This window comes from Coffea arabica, chromosome 7c (assembly GCF_036785885.1).
Source record: "Coffea arabica cultivar ET-39 chromosome 7c, Coffea Arabica ET-39 HiFi, whole genome shotgun sequence".
Lineage (NCBI taxonomy): Eukaryota > Viridiplantae > Streptophyta > Magnoliopsida > Gentianales > Rubiaceae > Coffea > Coffea arabica.
Window position 1 is genome coordinate 11,658,461 of NC_092322.1, and position 20,152 is coordinate 11,678,612.

Sequence of the window (20,152 nt, forward strand, 5' to 3'; positions counted from 1 at the left end):
TTATTTTTTCTCCTTTTTCTGAAAAAATTTGTGCTAATTACAATGACAACTAGAATTAGGTTGAAAAAAGAAACAATCATGAAGTCTTATTGTATTTAATCCAATAACCATAGAATATTAGAATATTTTATAAATTTACTAATATATATACATACACGCACATACATATATAATTTAATTATATATACATGGGTCTGGGTAGAGTCTGATATGAATTTTAATTTGGATATGGATCATAAAAAATCAGATCCTATTGAAATCCATGATTTTTTTACAGGATCTGAGTTTGGGCACGATCTAGGTTTCAGAAATTAAATTCAAATCTTACCCAAATAAATTAGATCTGCATTGGATTTGAGTAAGATTTGATTCATTGACATGCCTAGGCGTAATGGTGTGTCTTTCCACGTCATGCACTCGCGCAAAGCACACTAGCACCTCATCCACAGCTCTTCTCCCTCAAAATTTAAAAAAAAAAAAAAAATCATGTTTTTCCAGCAGTCAATTGAACTATTGAGCCCTTGACAAAATGAAAATGTTGGCCATAGTATGGATAGTAAATTTGCAAGCGTTTCGACTGAATTGTGCGATCCTCAATGTTGGTCTTGGTCTCATTTTTTTACAATTTTTTTTTTTTTTTTTTACTTCTTTTGGAGAGTCATCACTCTGTAAGGTGTATTTTGTCACTGTATGTTTGATTTCTTCCTGTCAAAACCTCAACTGATTTTGTCACTGTATGCACTGGGATTGATCACCCACCCGTCTAAAAACTCAAAGATATATATTGGCTTTGTGTTTTAGCACGCTCAAACTAATTTCTTGAATGCCCCGGTAAATGTGAACCCAAGCCAAAACCTCGCACGGCACTAGAAGCGGAGCAGCCAGAGAAGGAACCATAATAAATTGCTGACGTCTTCTTAATGGTCTAATACTTCCAACTAAAACAAATTTTGCTGCTCTCTCCCATCCCGCCCGCTCTCCCTCTCTCGCAATCAATCTTGGCCATTTTTATTTCCTTGAAATACGCAGAAGATCATCAACTTCAACATTAATGGCAGCAGCAACCTCGCTGTACTAATCCTATGCGACAACAAAAGCAGATCGACTATTGCTGTTAATTTGTTGATCCATATGCTTACGTCATCTTTTGCCCCCCTTATCGCTTCGATATCTCAGAGTATAACATCAAGAGTCAAAGATTTAATTTTAAGTTATAATTCTGGGATCAGCAAAGATGGAGGCCGATGAACCTTCAAATCCAAGTATCTTGCATTCGTTACCAGATGACATCATCAGTTTTTGTATCTTGACTTGTCTACCAGTGAAGACCCTCATAAGACTGACTTGCGTCTGTAAGGCATGGCGGAATCTCATAAACTCAGATCCAGAATTCATCAAGTCTCATCTGCAACAATCTCTCCAAAACAAGGCACCCCGCAAAATCTACATGCGCAATTGGATCACCTGTTGCCCCTGCCATCCAACCATGCCTAATTTGGACGCTCCAAGATTCGCGAATCCTGATAATCAACGGACAATTATTCATCAACGCGACGAATTCATGTATCTTGGGATTCAAATGTACGTCGTAGGCAGCTCTAATGGGCTGCTATGTATTCTCCAGGATTGCTGTTGTAGCAGGGACTCGATACTATATCTTTGGAACCGGGCTTTAGGGCAATTCAAGTTGTTACCCAGAAGCATATGCACAGGTTATTGGACTATTGCTGTAGGCTTTGGCTACGACCCAGGAACGGACGATTATATAGTGGCAAAAGCATGCAGGCTGAAAGTAGTACCAGAAGGGTATGTCAGCTACAAGGTTGGGATCTATACCCTAAGAAACCTTTCCTGGAAAACTATAACCTTTGATACTGTTCCCGGAGCGCCCAGACGGATTGAGCGTTATGATCGTGTAGGTGTGATTCATGAAGGATTCCTTTATTGGATAAGCGGGACTGACGAGGAAGGGTGCATTTGGTTGAACGCGTTTGATATGAAACGAGAAATATTTCAAGTGATTACGGTTCCAAGTTACGTTCCCGTTAACTCATACCGGAGGCTTAGATTGTTTAGGGGGTGTGTTTCCGTAAGTGGTTTCACATCAGGAGAATTTGAGCTTTGGGCAATGAAAGAAGAAGGTTCTTGGGTAAAACAATTTGTGATCACAAGAAACTCGGATATGGTTATCTGGCCTCATCTTAGCACAACTGATGTCACATCAGGTGGGAAGATTCTGGCATTTCAAGCACATCATACAGCAGCAATACGTAAAGAATCAGGACGTCTGGTTTTGTATGATCCAGATAGCCAAATGATTGAGGATGCCATCAGTGGGGTGGCTTATCATGATATCAAACCTTCTTGGCTTTGGTTCAAGTACTTTGTAGTGGATAATTATGTGGAGAGTTTAGTTCGTGTTATACCAGATGGTGAACGGAAAATTTCTAAAGAGTCCCAAGAGATCATTGATTCCTATGCCAACGGAGAAGAAGAAAAGACCAAGAAGAATTCAAGAAAATTATTCGGCTGCTTCGTGTGTAGGGATTAGATAATTACAAAATTATGTGTTGCAACAAGTGGTTGTTATGATATTTAGCTTCCTTGCATTATATATTCACCGTTGTTCATAGCGAAGGTCTAGATTTTAATTATCACCGGTTTAATTATATGGCACAATGAAACTGTTGACTACTTGATTGTTTATTTTGCCCAATCCAAGAAGCAGCTTCTTCTGTTGCTTCCGGTCCATGCCATGACTCGACAATCTTGATCTATATAACAACACGATCTTGACCTGTATTTTTTGACGGGTAGAAAGCTCTTTTTTAGGTTATTGGAGATTGGAAATCAGTATGGTTTTCAATTCTTGGGTTGAGTTCTTTGGTATATAATAGCGTTATGTTAAATAACGTATTCAACTTAGTAGGGAAAATACAATATTATTTCCCAATATTTTTGGACTGTGGACTGACTTGGTCCTTAATATATCAGTTCAAATAAATGTAGTCACCAAAGTATTAATTTTGATAAAGCTGGTCTCCAATATTTTGATCAAACAAGCGTAGTTTAATTCAGCCAAATTAGTTTGTATAGATTTTACGATTATACAATTACTCGCAACAATGAAATGGCATAGAAATTTGATGAAAAGCGTTAAAATTTTAGGAAAAAAAAATTGTAAAGAGTAACAAAATTATAAAATAAGTATCCATTCTGTATTCCTAGTAATTCTCATCCAGATTTTGCAACATTTATGCGAGTAATTAGAGGTGACAATTTTCATCCATATCCATTTAACCATCCATATCCGTCTCTCATTCAAATGGTTTTGGATTACTAAAGAAATTTAGATAAATATTGATGAACATCTGCGTAAAACCAATTGGTTTGATGGTTTCAAGTGGATAATCCATCTAAATCCATTTAAGAAAGTAATAAAACAAATCCAGGTACTCGTTGCTCGCCAGAAAACTATCTCAATCACAAATTTTTCCCATCCAAGAATTCAATGAAAGTCAAATATCTCAATAGATTCCGTCTTTCTTCCTTTTTATCACTGAACATTCTCTGGTTCTGAGCCGCGTAGGCAATCTAGCCCAACACCAACATGATTTTAGATTGCCATTGGAAGAATAAATTCTTCTGTTCACTTTGTCCGGCTCTTCGGAGTTACCTCCATTTTCGCTCCTGCATAATTTTCTTTTCTTTTTCTTTTTTGAAAAAAAAGTTTAAATTTTGGCATTTTCTTCACAAAATCCTTCTTAATTTTTCCTAAAATTATCAAATTTAAAGATTATTTTCTTACTAAAATGGAAAGGAGAAGGAGAATTTTGTTCAAATTTAAGGATTAGATACTCTACAAGCTTTAATTCCTCTTTCTTCAGCCAAAAGAGAAAAAGATAGGCAAGAAATAGAAATCAAAAAATAGAGAAAAAATAGAAAAATGAAATGATAGAATTAGTTATGTATTAGTTAAATGGATTTTAATGGACAATTGGATCTCTATTATCCATTTGGATCCAATCCACATACACCATTTATTTTATGGATTTAAGAGGATTGAATCATTGAATCCATGATCCATTTATATGAAATCAATTATGATCCATATATCCATTTTTTATACCTCTACGAGTAATCATTTAGTTCTCTATATTTATCATTCAATGTCCTTGTCACAATATTTTTTAGTAATTCACATCCACATTTTCGCGACAATTATGCAAATGATTTTTTAAGTCTCATTATCATTTTGTCTTAAGTCGATGCAAGCAATATTTGCCTTTCTCGTGATAAAAAGTCATAATTAAGTTGCAACCAAAAATGAAGAGAAACGAAAAGGAAAGCTTAACATGGACCCTATTCAACTAATTTCTTCTCTTGAACTACATTGTTAGATTTAGGCCTTATTTGATAATTCAATTTAACATTTAAATCTAATGAGTTAAGATCTTAACATATTCAAATGCATTTAATAATCAAGAGTAAAATATCTGAGTTAATTAAGTGGCACTGAATTTTTTAGACAAAACTCGCTTCAAAAAATAAGTGATAAGTTATTTACTTATCACTTAATGTGATGATATACAGTCAAATGTATCAGATTTGATACTTAACAATTCAGTAAATCAATAAATTCATATTTCAAATTTTAGATTTTAGATTTCAGATTTTAATTTTTAAATTTCAATTTTATCAAATACACCCTTAGAATCTGCAGCAGCAAACACACAAAATCGCAGAAAGTAAAAGAAAGGAGAAAACATAGTGCCTACGAAGCTAGTATTAACATTTGAGACAGTCAGGCCACAAGGCAGCTGCCTATTGGAATATAGATCAGTCCATATCTATAAATTCGTTCACCAAGATTTGGCTTTGCAGCCAAGTAACACCAAGAATACCAAAAAGATTTATTTTTAAATCTTTATGTAACCTTTGCACTATACAGTAGTTCTATGTAATTCGTGTTTTAAGTGATGAACAAGTAGGCAAGAAATAATTTTCAGAGTGCTTATCAATGATAGCGAGAGAACATATAAACTACAACAAACTAAACATGTAAGCCTTGAAATTGATGCAAGTAATGGAGAGATCCTCATTAAACAGTACGTACTAGCTTTCTCTTTTGTTACTTTTTGCAAATGCTGTTTTCTTTAAGCAGGATGACTAAGCAGAACCATTCACCTAATTAAGCTAATCTAAATTAATTAAGCACCTTATTAGTGCTTTACAACCCCTAATCTACAAGGCCTCCAGAGCAAATCCAAGTGCAAACAAGTCATAATCAAGAGATTGACATCCACCTTCTTTGCAACCACATGAATAATCCCACCTCCTCCTCCTCAACCTGTCATTATTTTGACTCCATTCGTTAGTCATCTCTGGAACTCCAATTTTCACCTCTACCGGCACTGAGGGGGGCTTGACATCTTGATGCAAGCGTGGATTCTTTGAATTCATCCTAGCCCATGTCTCGACTTCAATGTTTGGTGATTCGAAAACATTTTCCAATGGAATTTCAGCTCTCCCCATGATTTTTGATCCACCAGTAAGTCTTTCAAGAACTGATTTAATGCTTCTCAACTCAAAGACAATACTGCCTTGCCTTAATGAGTTGATGGCATCTTCAGTTCCTAGGCACTCTAACGAAAAGAATTCATCCCAAAACAAATCAGATTCGGATGAGATTTTTTTGCTATTGAGTTGGACTCTTCTTGTGTTGTTTCCTGTTGGAAGACAGCATCTGACAAACCAGTCTCCTGAAGACTTGAACTCAAAATTTTTGGCTCTTATGATGCTTACTTCACACACAAGACTTGAGAGACATTGAGAAGAAGCATCCATTTTCACGGTGAGAACTGTATGAGAAGGACAGAGACTGGGTTAGACGATAATGATTAAGGAGTGATGTTTTGATGAAGAGAAGCTTTGGTTTGGTGAACTATTTATAGCTCCCATCATGATTCATGCATGAACTTCATTTCATTATTGGGAGAGGAGAAGGATGGTGGCATGACTTTTTCCTTTTTTTTTTTTTTTTTGTTAAATGTGGTATAAATTTTTTTTTTTTTTAATGAAATTACAACTTGCTTTATCCTCAATAATCGAGAAAGATAGCCACGGGCCCAATAAGATTTAGTTGCAACAAGCAATATGAAGAAATCTGGTGTGTTATTAGATGGCATCAAGTGAATCTACACGTGATTTGGTGAAAGATTAACTGTTGGATTAAATATAAGCTCTTCAGATTCTTGAAAGGCTATATGTTTTTCTCCTCCCATAAACGACTGTTGGATGAAGATTGAGTTAAAACACTTAGATAAATCAATTTAGTGGGTTGATCACTTGACCATTCAGATTTCAGTCCATGCATTAAACATATAAAATATTATTTTAAAAAATGACTTAGAATAATATTATAGTATTTTTTATGATATGATGTATGTGAAATTAAAAAAATAATTAAAAAAAAACTGTGTTTATGATACAAGTAAGATAATATTTGTGATTTTTTTTCCTCAAAATAGACTGTCCAAACGGATCCACTCAACAAACCAGTGCCTCCGAACCTAGGATTAAGATTTGAGACAGTCGGGCCAAAAAGCAACTTATTGGAATATAGATCAGTGCATATCTACGACAAAGAATCCCAACAAACAAACTAGTTCACTAAGATTTGGCTTTACAGCTAAGTACCCACGGGAAACTATAAAGTTTCCTTTTTTAATCTTTATATATGTACCCCCCATTTGTACACTAGAATATATATAGTTCTATAGTTTGTGTCTTTTAAAGTGATGAACAAGTTGGCAGGAAATAATTTTCAGAGTGATAGCTAGAGAACTTATAAAATAGGACAAATTGAACATGCAAGTCTTGAAAACAATGCCCAGTGGAGAGATCCTCATCCAGAAAAAGAATCAGTTTTATACGTTAAGCATTTCAACTGTGCCCAATATAATGCTTATCTGAACTATATATAAGCCTGAGATTAAAGGAATCCCACCACGTACAATTTAAGTATATTTTAGCTCAAAAAATTCAAATATATGTTAATATGTACGTAGGTTTTCCCTTTTGTTAATTTTTGTAAATGCTGTGTTCATTCAGCTTAGAAACTCTTTCCTTCATATCAAATAAGAGTACTAATACTTCCCATTAAATCAGGAAAAAACTTTTAATTAACTACTATATTGTACTGCAATGAATCCTTTATTTATTTATTTATTTTTTTTTTTGCAGCCAAGTTTGATTCACTTATCCTCTTGCTGGTTGTTGAGCCTACATCTCCAGAGCACTACTGATCTAGTTGTCGAGAATTTGAAACAAAATAGTTATTGCGAGTCTTTTTTTTTTTTTTTTGTGCTGTTTTCCATGTAATTTAATTACTAAAAGTGCCTCCAGCTAATATGTAAATTTTTTTTTTTTCATTTTCTACCAAACAAAATGGAACTATATTACGAGTTCTCCAACTATAAACGCTTCTCAGGTCTCGCACCCTTCTTTAGTTTGGCTTGTACTATGGGGATAATTATGAACTTCCACGTTAGTAGATATACCAATCGGAAATAATAATTTAGAAGGGGAAAAAATGGAAAAGGAAAAAAAAAGTAGGGACTAGAACAATTGAAGAAAAGTTGGATTCACAATTTCTTCAAAACGACTTACAAAAGCTGCCTACTGAAAACATACAATTGTCAGCAAAACTCCTGTGCTAAGTAAGTGCACATATTAGTATTATGAATGACTACGTAGAACTAATCCATTAAGCTAATCTAAAATTAATTAAGCACCTTAGTGCTTTACAGCCGTTAATCTACAAGGCCTCTAGAGCAAATCCAAGTGCAAAGTAGTCATAATCAACATAATCAAGAGATTGACATCCACCGTCTTTGCAACCACATGAATGATCCCACCTCCTTTCGTTAGTCATCTCTGGGACTCCAACTTTCACCTTGACCTGCACTGAGGGGGGCTTGACATCTTGATGCAAGCATGGATTCTTTGAATTCATCCGAACCCATGTCTCAATTTCCATGTTTGGTGATTCAAAAACATTTTTCCAGGGAATTTCAGCTCTTCCCAAGATTTTTGATCCACCGATAAGTCTTCCAAGAATTGGTTTAGTGCTTCTCCATCTCAACTCAAAGGCAACGTTCCCTTGCCTCAAGGAGTTGATGGCATCTTCAGTTCCTTGGCACTGCAGTGAAAAAAATTCATCCCAAAACAAATCAGATTTGGATGAGATTTCTTTGGTATTGAGTTGGACTCTTGTGTTGTTTCCTGCTGAAAGATAGCATCTCACAAACAAGTGTCCTGAAGACTTGAACTCAATATTTTTAGCTCTTATGATGCTTAACTCGCATTTAAGGCTAGAGGAACATTGAAAAGAAGCATCCATCATCAGTGTGTGTAGTATGTGTGAGTGACAAAGACAACAAGAGACAAAAATTGAGGATTAAATCTTCGATGAGGAGAAGCAATGTTTTGGTGGGCTATTTATGGTTGCATCATGCATGGACTTTCTTGATCTGGACGGTAGGGTGAACAAGGGAAAGTGATAGATAACCTTTCGATGGAATAATAGAGAAATGTTTCCACAGGCCAATAAGATTTAGTTGCCATAGGCATTATCAAATTTGTTGTATTATATATATGCATGAACCGAATCTACATGTGATTCTGTGAAAGATTAATTAAATATAAGCTCTTCAGATTCTTGAAAGGCTATGTACATATCCTATAAGCGACTAGTGGATGAAGATTGAGTTTGAAATGCTTGGACGGTACAATTTAAAGTACCTACTTGCTAAACCATTTCCATCCCTGCTATCTCACAGGCAGATCCTTTCAAGGAAAAGATACTAATAAAGTAAGAGATGCATTCATAATGCAAGAGATTGGGTCGATCAACAACCCAAAGAAATTCAAGACAAACAATCTGTCTAGAGGTCTAAAATATGCAACAGCTGTAGAACTGTGTGTGTGCATGTCTGTAATGTCCACGTAGATGAGTGTGCCTGGTGGCTACTTGTTTAACTAAGAAAAGTAGCCTAGTTCCTTCAATCAGGCTCAATCTGGAACACTTTTCACGCCTTGCAACCAAAATACAAGAAGATAACTGAGGTTCACGACTCGAGACCAATGGTAACAATCGAAAACTAAAGTATTTCATAGCTAAAATAAAAAAATTAAAGAAATTGGCAAATAGATGACACTTATCTTCCCCATTACTTATATTGATAGGGGCTCATCAAAATGATTAGTCGTCAAATTCAACTAATTTCTTCTCTTGAACTACGTTAGTAGATTTAGGCCTTATTTTATAATTTAATTCAACATTTAAGTCTAATAAGTTAAGATCTTAACATATTCAAATGCGTTTAATAATCAAGAGTAAAATATCTGAATTAATTAAGTGGTACTAAATTTTTTAACCAAAACTCGTTTCAAAAATTAAGTGATAAGTTATTCACTTATCATTTAATGTGATATACAGTCAAATATATCAGATTAGTGCTTAACAATTCAGTAAATCAATAGATTCAAATTTTAAATTTTAATTTTTAAATTTTAATTTTATCAAATACACCCTTAGAATCTGCAGCAGCAAACACACAGAATCGCAAAAAGGAAATGAAAGGAGAAAACATAGTGCCTACGAAGCTAGTATTAACATTTGAGACAGTCAGGCCAAAAGGCAGCTGCCTATTGGAATATAGATCAGCCCATATCTATAAATTCGTTCACTAAGATTTGGCTTTGCAGCCAAGTAACACCAAGATAAATCTTTCTGTAACCTTTGCACTATACAATAGTTCTATTCAATTCGTGTTTAAAGGGATAAACAAGTAGGCAGGAAACAATTTTCAGAGTGCTTATCAATGATAGCGAGAGAACATATAAACTGCAACAAATTAAACATGTATGCCTTGAAATTGATGCAAGTAATGGAGCGATCCTCATCTAGAAAAAGAATTAGTTTTACATGTTAACTAGTGGGAATACCCGTGCTACGCACGGTGCTGGCATTATTGAAAAAAATAAAAATAAAATAATGAACAAATACATTTGTCCTATATTTCGGGGCACTTTCACTATAAATAAAATGTAGTAAGCCCTATATTTGTACTTATTTGTTTGAGAGTACATGACATTAGGCTTTAGGCTTCCCGTTTAATTAGGAAAAAATAATATAGTAAGTTGATTAGAACGGGCATTATGCATGCCAAAAACAAATGTACCGTAAGATGCTTTAGGTCCCATTTTGGGCCTACGGTGTTTTTACTAAAGAAGGACAAAGCCAATCTAATGTGTTTGGTGAACAACATTTTTTGAATTTATTAGGAGTAGAGTTTTTAGCCAATAAAACATTTATAGAATAAACTCAAGATTAGTGTTTTTAGAGCAATTTTTGTGTTGCAATAAATAAAAATTGAAATTTATAAATTATCAAATAAAAAATACTCATATAAGTGTACACCCAAACAATATGATAAATAATTAATAAATACTTGTGATGAAATTTGTATTAATTAAATATTTTTTAATAAAGTACAGCAACCTTAAACGGTCCTTAGCATGCAAGTAGTTGATAGGTGTTTGGCCTACCTACCGGGCTTTCACATGCACACTCTTCCAGTACATGATTCCATTTCAGTTTCCACTATTTGGTCCTTGTTCTTTTTTTCGTTATCTATATGCGCAGACTCTTTGAGAAGCAGCACAAGGTCCTTTGAACTTCCGCTTCAGGTTTAAATCTAATTCCACTTAGTTTGAGATGGCGGTGCTGAATATATTGTGCTCATTCATTTTTCAAATGGTACTAATTGGTTATGCTAATCTGTTGAAGATCCTTGTTGGCTGAAATCATTCAGCTGCAAAACTTGATGGACTTTTGTGAATTATTGATCATAACATCAAAAGCTGTTAATAGCCTTTCAGATCAGTTTCACACATAAATGTTCTTCTATGAGTGGTATGGAAAACTCCAGTTTTACTTCCCTCTCAGGTTGCTTGGTTTTATAAAATGCATTTTCATGATGTCAATCATTCAGTAGGTTTTGAAAGGAATTAAGGTTTTGCGTGGGAATTATTACGGATCTTGCTGTTGCTTTTCCAAAAAAACTTTACTTATATCGTTTGTTTGGCAAAAAAAAGTTATGCATTCATTTAATTAAAAAGCCGTCTTTCTCTGACAGTATTTAAGTTAATGAACTTATCGGTGTTCATCTGCTTGTCAAATCATACTCTGATTCGGAACTTCAACATGATCAAGAGTAGTCGCGATTAATGTTGTGAAAACTTTGGAATTACCTCCTGTTATACTCGAAAGCAATTTTAGACTCACTAACATTGGAGCATTTTCTGTCCTATTTGCACTCATCGTATCTAGACAAAGGAAATCCTCTCGATTTGGAAAACCTGAGTTACGAACAGATGGCGAATAATTCTGCTGCGCAAATGGTGAACAATTTTTTTTCTAAACCACAATTATTGGTAAAGCTTTAAAATCAAAATTTCACCTTTGTTACAGAATTAAGGGAGAAGATCTTGTTTGCATTAAGGATATCTTTTCAAAGAGTCAAAAATGTATGAAATATTGTGCACAAAAAAGAAAGAATGAAACAAAGACCAAAACATAGCCTAACAAACAGTAAAGCGCCAAAATATGAGTCAGGATTATTTCCTTTATGCAGTTAGTTTCCTGATCTCTGGTATTCGATATAATTATGACCCTAGGGTTTTTTTCATGTATTTATCGTTAGGCTTTTGGCATCACTGCTGAACATAATCCAAACTTAGAAGGACACGTTTTTCCTAATCCAGTGGATGCAAGTGGCTATATGGTGATGTTGTGGTATAAGAATGGGTCTTTGACACGTGAAGGTACTAAGATGATTTTGAACTTAGTGGAGCACATTTCAGATATTTAATATCATGATGATAACTTTTGCAAATATTCGAAATTGTTGTGTTGAGAAATCTTGGGAAGTTTTCAATAAACTGCTGCAGCAAACACCACCCAAAAAATAAAGAAAGTAAAACATGAAGGCTGACAAAAACATGAAGGAGAAAAAATAAAGAAAATAAAAGACCAAATCACCTTAAAAGAAAAGCAAAACATGACAAAAAGGAGGGGCAGAGGGGACCGACTCGAAAAATTAAGCTGGCAAGAATATATTTCCAGTTCTCTGCAAGAAGGTTGATTTCCGTTGAAGTCTCTGCACATAATCTCTTCTATAATTGCTAAAAAAAAAAGCAAAATCAATAGATTTACAAAATCAATAGAGAACCAAAAACAAAAAAGAAAGTGAGAGAGAGAGTGGGGGAATTCACTCGATCAATAAAAAGGTTGAAAAAAATTATAGACATATTATAGTATTGGAAATAATCAAAAAACAAATATTATAGTATTGGGAATAATATTTGAAATGCCAAAATTACAATGGAAATGCCAATATTTAAAGAATACACAGTATCGAAATTTTTAATTTGATGTGAACGATGTTTTAATCGGTGTAGCCGGAATTTTGTCCTTCGAATTTCATTTGAAATTTCTCTTTCATCAGCGCAAAATTGTTGAAGCTTTTCCAACTGGTGTGTGGAATCCTTGCGGTGTATATTTCATTTTTTAAGCAAATGTTTCCTCATTTGCAATCTTGCGAGTTTGAAACTTAGTTGTTGTTGAAATGCTTGTAGGCAGGGCATATTCTATGATGAAACTAAGTTAAAGACTAAGATTGACACCACAAGAAAGATGAAAAAGATAATAGGTTCTTGTTTTGGTTAATCAAAAAATATGAATGAACATGCAAGAAAATTGAATGAGAATTCTATGTTTGGATGGAGGAGTTTTAATTGGGGTGCAATTCTTAAATTGCAGTGGACTCTTACTTGGAATGGGAAACATGGGAAGAAACGTGGAGGGAAACGTGGGATGATAATTAGAGGATTTGTAGGAGTGGTTGTAGGATGAGTTAAGAGATAGTGGGAATATTTTAAATTTCAATTTGATAAACGTGGGATGATGATGAGAGGATTTGTAGGAATGGTTGTAGGATGAGTTAAGAGATAGTGGGAATATTTTAAATTTCAATTTGATTGGTAATAGGATTGGTTATCCACTACTTTTTATGTATTAAAATAAATACAAAATTCTAGAAAAAAGAATGAGAAATTTAGAAACCATTGAGATCAAGGGTTTCTGCTAAAAACCCCTTCCTGAATACATATAGATATGGATTATTTCAAGTGGAACCCAACAATTATCTGAACTATAATCTTCAGACTAAAGGAAGCCCAGGTAGTCAGGTACAATATAAGATCTTAGTACGTACTAGCTTTCTCTTTTGTTACTTTTGCAAATGCTGTTTTCTTTCAGATTGCAAAATCTTTCCTTCATATCAATAGAAGTACTAATAGTTCACACTTAAAACCAAAAAACACTATAATGAATTATATTAATTGTGCTGCAATGAACCTTTTTTTTTGCAGCCAGGTTTAATTCGCTTTTTCTTTTGCTAGTTGTTGAGCCCACATCTCCAGAGTCCAGAGTACAATTGTCAAGAATATTAAACAAAATAGTTATTTCAAGTCATTTTGATTGGCTGTTTTTCACGTAATTTACTAAAAGTGATAGATCGCCTGCCTCCAGCTAATGTATAAAATTTCATTTTCTTAACAAACAAAAGTGCACGATCTCATGAGTTCTCCAGCTATAATTAATTCTTAAATCTAGCACCCTTTACTTGGTTTCTATTATTGGGATAATTAGGAACTTCCAATATAGCAATTTGATACGTAATTTGCAAGGGTAAAAGAAAAGAAAAGTAGCAGTACGGATTAGTACAATTGTTTGTATTCCCAATTTCATTGAAAAGGACTTGAGAAGTTGCCTCCTAAAAACATACAATACAATTGTTAGCAAAACTCCTGTGCCAAGTGCACATATTAGTAATACCAGTTTAGCCATAATTTTAAGAAGAATGACTAAGCAGAACCAGTCACCTAAGCTAATTGATAAGAGTATATTTTACGTATTTTTAGTATGCTTTATTGGTTAGTTTTGGTGTGTTTTATTTAGTTTTATAAATAATTAATTAAAATTCTAGTGAAAATATGTATTTTGTGATTAAAATGTGAAAAATGCATTTCTATAAATTTTTATGGTAAAAATTTCATATTTTACAGGTTTAATGATTCAATCATCAAATGGAGACCATTGAGAAGATATTTGGATGATTGATGATGATTTAGAGTGATGAAAATAAAATATGAAGTGTAAAACGAGAGATGCAATTTGAGGACAAAAGAATCAAACAAAAGTCAGCTTTGGTATCTGTTGGTATTTTAACTATATCTTGGGTTACATATATTGGATTGAGATGATCTTTATACCATTTTGAAGCTAAGAGACGTATCTACATTTGGTATGGAGATGTCAAAGTCCAATTCAACCGTTTTCGTAGTCCAAAAGTTGAAATACCGAAATTCAATTCAGCTGTCCAAAGTTGAAAACAAAGCTCTGACCAGTCTTTAGTATTTTGGTCATATCTTGGTTTAGAGAGCCCTAAATGGGATGATTCTTGAGGCATTGGAAAGCTAACTCAAAGGGGTACAACTTCTATGTTTTACACAAGAGCTAGTTCGGCTTTTATCATCAAGTAAATAGCAGTTGAAATAATATTAAATGCACAGAAGCGAAAACGTGGCTCAGTGAAAACGTGGCATGAAGCCGCGTTGCCTCAAGTCGCGTATTCCTTAATTGCGGCTGCAACTTGCTCAGAAATTGTGTTTTATTCGCACAAACTTTTTGGTCCATTTTTCCTGCAAGAATATCGATGGAAACAGCCCAAGACAGTTGCAAAAGAAGCTTTACAACTCATTCTAGCTTGTTTATGGGCTCAGGACATGATTTAACACCTTGTTTCTTGCAAGAAATTTCTCTATAAATAGCTGCCCTGGAGAACCATTTTGATAACTTTGGAAGGCTAGAAAGAACTCCACAAAAATGTAGTCTTCACTAGTTTTTCTTGATTCATTAGTATAGTATAGGTAGAGCAGTTTTTTCTTCTTGCATTTGTATCTAGATTTGGATGAAAATTGAAGGAGCAAATATGGAGAGTTAGAGGTCATGTGACAAGGGTGACATCTTTCCTATCACTTTTTCTTTTGTATTTGATTTCATGATTAGCTATAATACAAGTTTGGCTTTGTTTTTTCTTCATGTTTTTCTAAAGTTCATGCCTAGAGTATGGATGAACTTTAATTTCTATATCTTGTTTATGATGTTTACTTAGTTATTTAGTGATATTATTTTGAACAAGTTATTTATCACTTTTGCTTTTTTAATCATGATTAACTGACCATTAGTTGTGATTATCTAAAGGTGTTAAGTTTGCAATGAAAATTGGAATTTAACACTAGTTCAAAGAAGTGATAAACCTAGGAAGTACACTCACGAGAATAGAGGTACACCTATATGGCTTTAGTGACTTATTTCATGTAATTTTATAGAAGAAATAAGCTTGTAATTAATTTACAACCACGAGAGTAGGTATGATTTAGTTACAAGTATAGTTGATTCACTACGAGAGTAGGTTTCACATACATAAGGAAATTACGCCATAACTAGCAAAGATAATAGCATTCATTTAACCAGTAATCTCATTTGTAAGAGTTGCGAGAAATTCCATATCTCTAGGATCTTTCTAGTGTTAATTTTCATTACTTTTATATTTATGGTAGTTTAGATAATAAAGGAGTTTGAAAATCACCGGCAATTGCAATATTCCTTGTGGGGTCGACCCTTAATACTCTATACTCGATCACGATTCGTATATTTGCTATAAATCGCGTGTGGGGTATTTAGGAGTTTATAAATGTAAAACTTGATTATGAATGAACTAATTGTATATGTATACCCCGTGCACGTCACTAATCTAAATTAATTAAGCACCTTATTAATGCTTTACAACCCCTAATCTACAAGGCCTCCAGAGCAAATCCAAGTGCAAACAAGTCGTAATCAACATAATCAAGAGATTGACATCCACCTTCTTTGCAACCACATGAATAATATCACCTTCTCCTCCTCAACCTGTCATTATTTTGACTCCATTCGTTAATCATCTCTAGAACTCCAATTTTCACCTTTACCTGCACTGAGGGGGCCTGACATCTTGATGCAAGCGTGGATTCTTTGAATTCATCCTAACCCATGTCTCGACTTCCATCTCTGGTGATTCGAAAACATTTTCCTATGGAATTTCAGCTCTCCCCATAATTTTTGGTCCTCCAGTAAGTCTTTCAAGAACTGATTTAATGCTTCTCAACTCAAAGACAATACTGCCTTGCCTTAATGAGTTGATGGCATCTTCAGTTCCTAGGCACTCTAATGAAAAGAATTCATCCCAAAACAAATCAGATTCGGATGAAATTTTTTGCTATTCAGTTGGACTCTTCTTGTGTTGTTTCCTGCTGGAAGATAGCATCTGACAAACAAGTCTCCTAAAGACTTGAACTCTATAATTTTGGCTCTTATGATGCTTACTTCACACACAAGACTTGAGAAACATTGAGAAGAAGCATCCATTTTCATTGTGAGAACTGTATGAGAGAGACAGAGACTGGATTAGACGATAATAATTAAGGAGTGATGTTTTGATGAAGAGAAGCTTTGGTTCGGTGAACTATTTATAGTTCCCATCATGCATGAACTTCATTTCATTATTGGGAGAGGAGAAGGATGGTGACATAACTTTTTCCTTTTTTTTTTGTTAAATGTGGTATATATTTTTTTATGAAATTACAACTTGCTTTATCTTCAATAATCGAGAAAGATAGCCACAGGCCCAATAAGATTTAGTTGCAACAAGCAATATGAAATTTGGGGTGTTATTATATGGCATCAAGTGAATCTACACGTGCTTTTGTGAAAGATTACCTGTTAGATTAAATATAAACTCTTCAAATTCTTGAAAGGCTTTGTTTATCTCCTCCTATAAATGACTGTTGGATGAAGATTGAGTTAAAACACTTAGATAAAACAATTTAGTGGGTTGATCACTTGACCATTCAGATTTCAGTCCATGCATTAAACATATAAAATATGCACTTTTTCATGGGGTTATTTTTCAAAAAAACAAAAAAATTCATGGTTTGTTGCTTGCTTTCCTATCTTTACTCTTTAGTAGTTACTGTGGTACAAGACACACATGTCCCCTGATAATTGGAGCTCATTTAATTGTTTGATTCTCGCACCTTAATCTTATTGCCTGCCTTGGTACATCGGGAATGATTGGAGGGATTAAAAATTAAAGCAAGAATTCCTCTTCACCACTTTTCTTTCTCTTTTTTCTTTTCATCTCAAGATCATAATAGCTAGATTGACAGGATATACCATGATCGTTCAAAGCAGCAATTCACTGTAAATAAATTAATTAATTGCACAGAAGAGAAGAATCAGATTAAGAAACTATAGAACCATGCAAGTATAGGTTATAGATAGTCCCGTTTCACTTGAGAAGAACTTTTGCTAGGAGTTGGGGAGTGGGGGGATATTTGTCGAGGAACGAGAATTTTGATTTCTTGTTAAAGCACTTCACCTGGGCTGAATATTTTGTTTTCTACTTGCTACGCGACAAAATTAGTTAAATTTCACTTTAGACCCTTCAACAATAGACATACTTTTACTTTGGTCCTTTAATTTTATTGTTTAGACACTTTTTTCCCTAGAGAATATTAGCTGCATGCCATTGTAATTTCAAGCTTACTTTAATACACATTGCCCACATACCATGGAATATATATATATAAATAAATAAATAAATATATATATATATATATATATATAGACACACACACAAACACATAGAGGTTTCTTGTGATACCTTTTTTTTAATATAAAACAAGTCAAATTTGAAGACAATTTAAAAAATACAAAAAAAAAAAGAAAATTCTTGAGATAAGAAAATTGCCATTAGCACTAATAGTCTCCAATAATTAGCAATTAGTAAACCACTTAGTACACTAGGGGACAAAGAAACAGGTTAAAAAAAAAAAGTCACTTCGAAACTCATGCAAACGTCGCGAATCCTATCTTTCCTTTTGTCGAACATATGTTCTACTAGATGTTATGATCAAAACTAGAAGGGGAATGCCTACGTATCGTGCGGGTGTTTGGTGCCTGTGGTTAAAAAAGATTTTACGGTAGTTCAAGTGAATATCAAAAAACTCACGCACATTGAATAACACAATGAAATAATAAAAATATCTAATATATACTGGGAGATGGAGAACGAAATCATGCATGCTATCTTGCTCAATTCATATATTTTGAAATAAACACTTGTATATGAGCTTTTCATTAACAAGACTAAACGAACTTTAAATAGATACCCAAACGATTCAGATAATGGCAATAAATAAAGTGATTATCCATTTAAAGATGAATCTACACAACATTCTTGTTGATGAAAGTAGCCAACTATGGTGGAGGCTTTTTTATCATAGTAGCCAACATTCTTGTTGATCGAAACCTATTCCAACAAAACCACACCATTTAAATTATATAGAACAACCAACTTTGTGGGGAAACAATAATATCAACATTAAATTGTGCTAACAGAGTATCCAATTTTGGAATGAAAGCATTTAGCTAACAATAGAAATTGCGATTTTACAAAGCAAATCACACCATTAAAAAAAAGAATGAAACCTCACCTCAAGTTCGACCACCAAGAATAACTTCACCAGAGAACCATATTGAAATCCAGAGTACAATGGCAATACAAATAAGTATTTACCAGAAGACAAAAGGAACATAACAGAAGAATGTGAAGGGGCAGACATTTGAAAAATTGAAGTTGAAATTAATGCTCAATCATAAATTCCTTAATAAACCAAATTGTCCTTGCTTTAATTGAGATGAAAATGACGTTTGAAGTTCTTCAAGTTATAATAGCAAAGTAATAGTAATAATTGATACAAACTAAAATGAATGTCTTTACAAGGACATTTAAGTAATTACACCAATAAAGAAGCTATTATGGGTTGTATCCATTATAGAAAAGATGATCAAATAATCTCACATTCCCAAACTATCCAAACATTTGAACAAATCATCACTACATCGTTTACAATACAAGGACATTTCAGTAAACACAATAATACACATGCTATCTAAAGTAGTACCCAATATTATAACTATTTTCAAAACAACCTCACAATCCGGCACCCCGCACCCGAATCAAGCTCCGTTTCCTGCTCTGCTGCCTGCTAGTTGCAAGCGTATGCTTGGGGTCCGGTTGACGATGGAGCAATGGTTAAAGTGGGATCTCTCTAGGGGAGAGGTGGCTTTTTGGTGGGACAACTGGAGTGGTTTGGGTCCTTTGGCATGGCGGTATCCTGATTTGGCGTCAAATGCGATGGTTTCGGATTTTTTAAAGGACAATGGGAATCCTTGGCTTTAGCGGGGTTTCCCTCGGAGATTATAGAGGCGGTACAGGGGTCTTTCTTTTGTTTTGGATCAGATCCGGATGCTTTGGTCTGGAGCTTGGATCCCTCAGGGGTTTTTACCTTGAGGTCTGCTTATCAGCTTGTTCGTCCGGCTCGGGCTCGCTCCTGGGTGTGTTCGTATATTTGGCAATCGTCCGTTCCACGGAAATTTTCCTTCTTCATGTGGCGTTTACTAAATGGCCATCTGCCAGTGAATGATGTGCTGCAGAAATTCCAGATTCATGGTCCATCTAAGTGTCAATGTTGCTTGCCGGCCCAAGGTGAAACGTTGCAACATGTGTTCTCTACTGGTCTCTTGGCGGGTGAGACTTGGAGGTTCTTTGAGCGCTCCTTAGGAGTGTCTGTATGAGGTGTGTCTGTTAGGTCTCGATGTTCTGATTGGTGGATGTTCCCTGTTAAAGGGAGGGCGCTCCGCTGGGTGTCCCGGATTCTTCCAGTCCTTATTCTATGGTTCTTATGGCGTGCCAGGAATGCATCCAGGTTTGAAGGTGCAAGGTTTCTGGGGTGTAGGTTCGGGTGTCTATCTGTTCCGAATTGTAAAGTTTAGCTCAAATCCACTTTCCAGGGATGGCGCGTTTGCCTTGCCAGTGGGAGGGGTTCCTAGAGGGCTTTTCATTGGCCAGAAGGG

At 34.6% G+C, this 20,152-nt stretch overlaps 3 protein-coding genes across 3 annotated transcripts; 1 reads left to right on the forward strand and 2 right to left on the reverse strand.

Annotated features, from left to right (window-relative positions):
- The first annotated feature begins 1,234 nt into the window (after window positions 1-1,234).
- On the forward strand, window positions 1,235-2,551 carry LOC113699540 (F-box/kelch-repeat protein At3g23880-like). The gene has a single exon (XM_027219908.2). The coding sequence runs from the start codon at window positions 1,235-1,237 to the stop codon at window positions 2,549-2,551; it is 1,317 nt and encodes a 438-aa protein (XP_027075709.2).
- Window positions 2,552-5,244: 2,693 nt separating this feature from the next.
- Window positions 5,245-5,847, reverse strand: LOC113699541 (uncharacterized). The gene has a single exon (XM_072057816.1). It carries the CDS (start codon window positions 5,845-5,847, stop codon window positions 5,245-5,247), a length of 603 nt encoding a protein of 200 aa, XP_071913917.1.
- Window positions 5,848-7,819: 1,972 nt separating this feature from the next.
- Window positions 7,820-8,404, reverse strand: LOC140010531 (uncharacterized). The gene has a single exon (XM_072057817.1). It carries the CDS (start codon window positions 8,402-8,404, stop codon window positions 7,820-7,822), a length of 585 nt encoding a protein of 194 aa, XP_071913918.1.
- Between the last annotated feature and the right edge of the window lie 11,748 nt (window positions 8,405-20,152).

What these genes read in the sequence shown, in the direction of transcription:
- LOC113699541 (XM_072057816.1), bottom strand. Translation starts at nt 5,847, where the DNA reads ATGGATGCTTCTTCTCAATGTCTCTCAAGTCTTGTGTGTGAAGTAAGC.
- LOC140010531 (XM_072057817.1), bottom strand. Translation starts at nt 8,404, where the DNA reads ATGGATGCTTCTTTTCAATGTTCCTCTAGCCTTAAATGCGAGTTAAGC.
- LOC113699540 (XM_027219908.2), top strand. Translation starts at nt 1,235, where the DNA reads ATGGAGGCCGATGAACCTTCAAATCCAAGTATCTTGCATTCGTTACCA.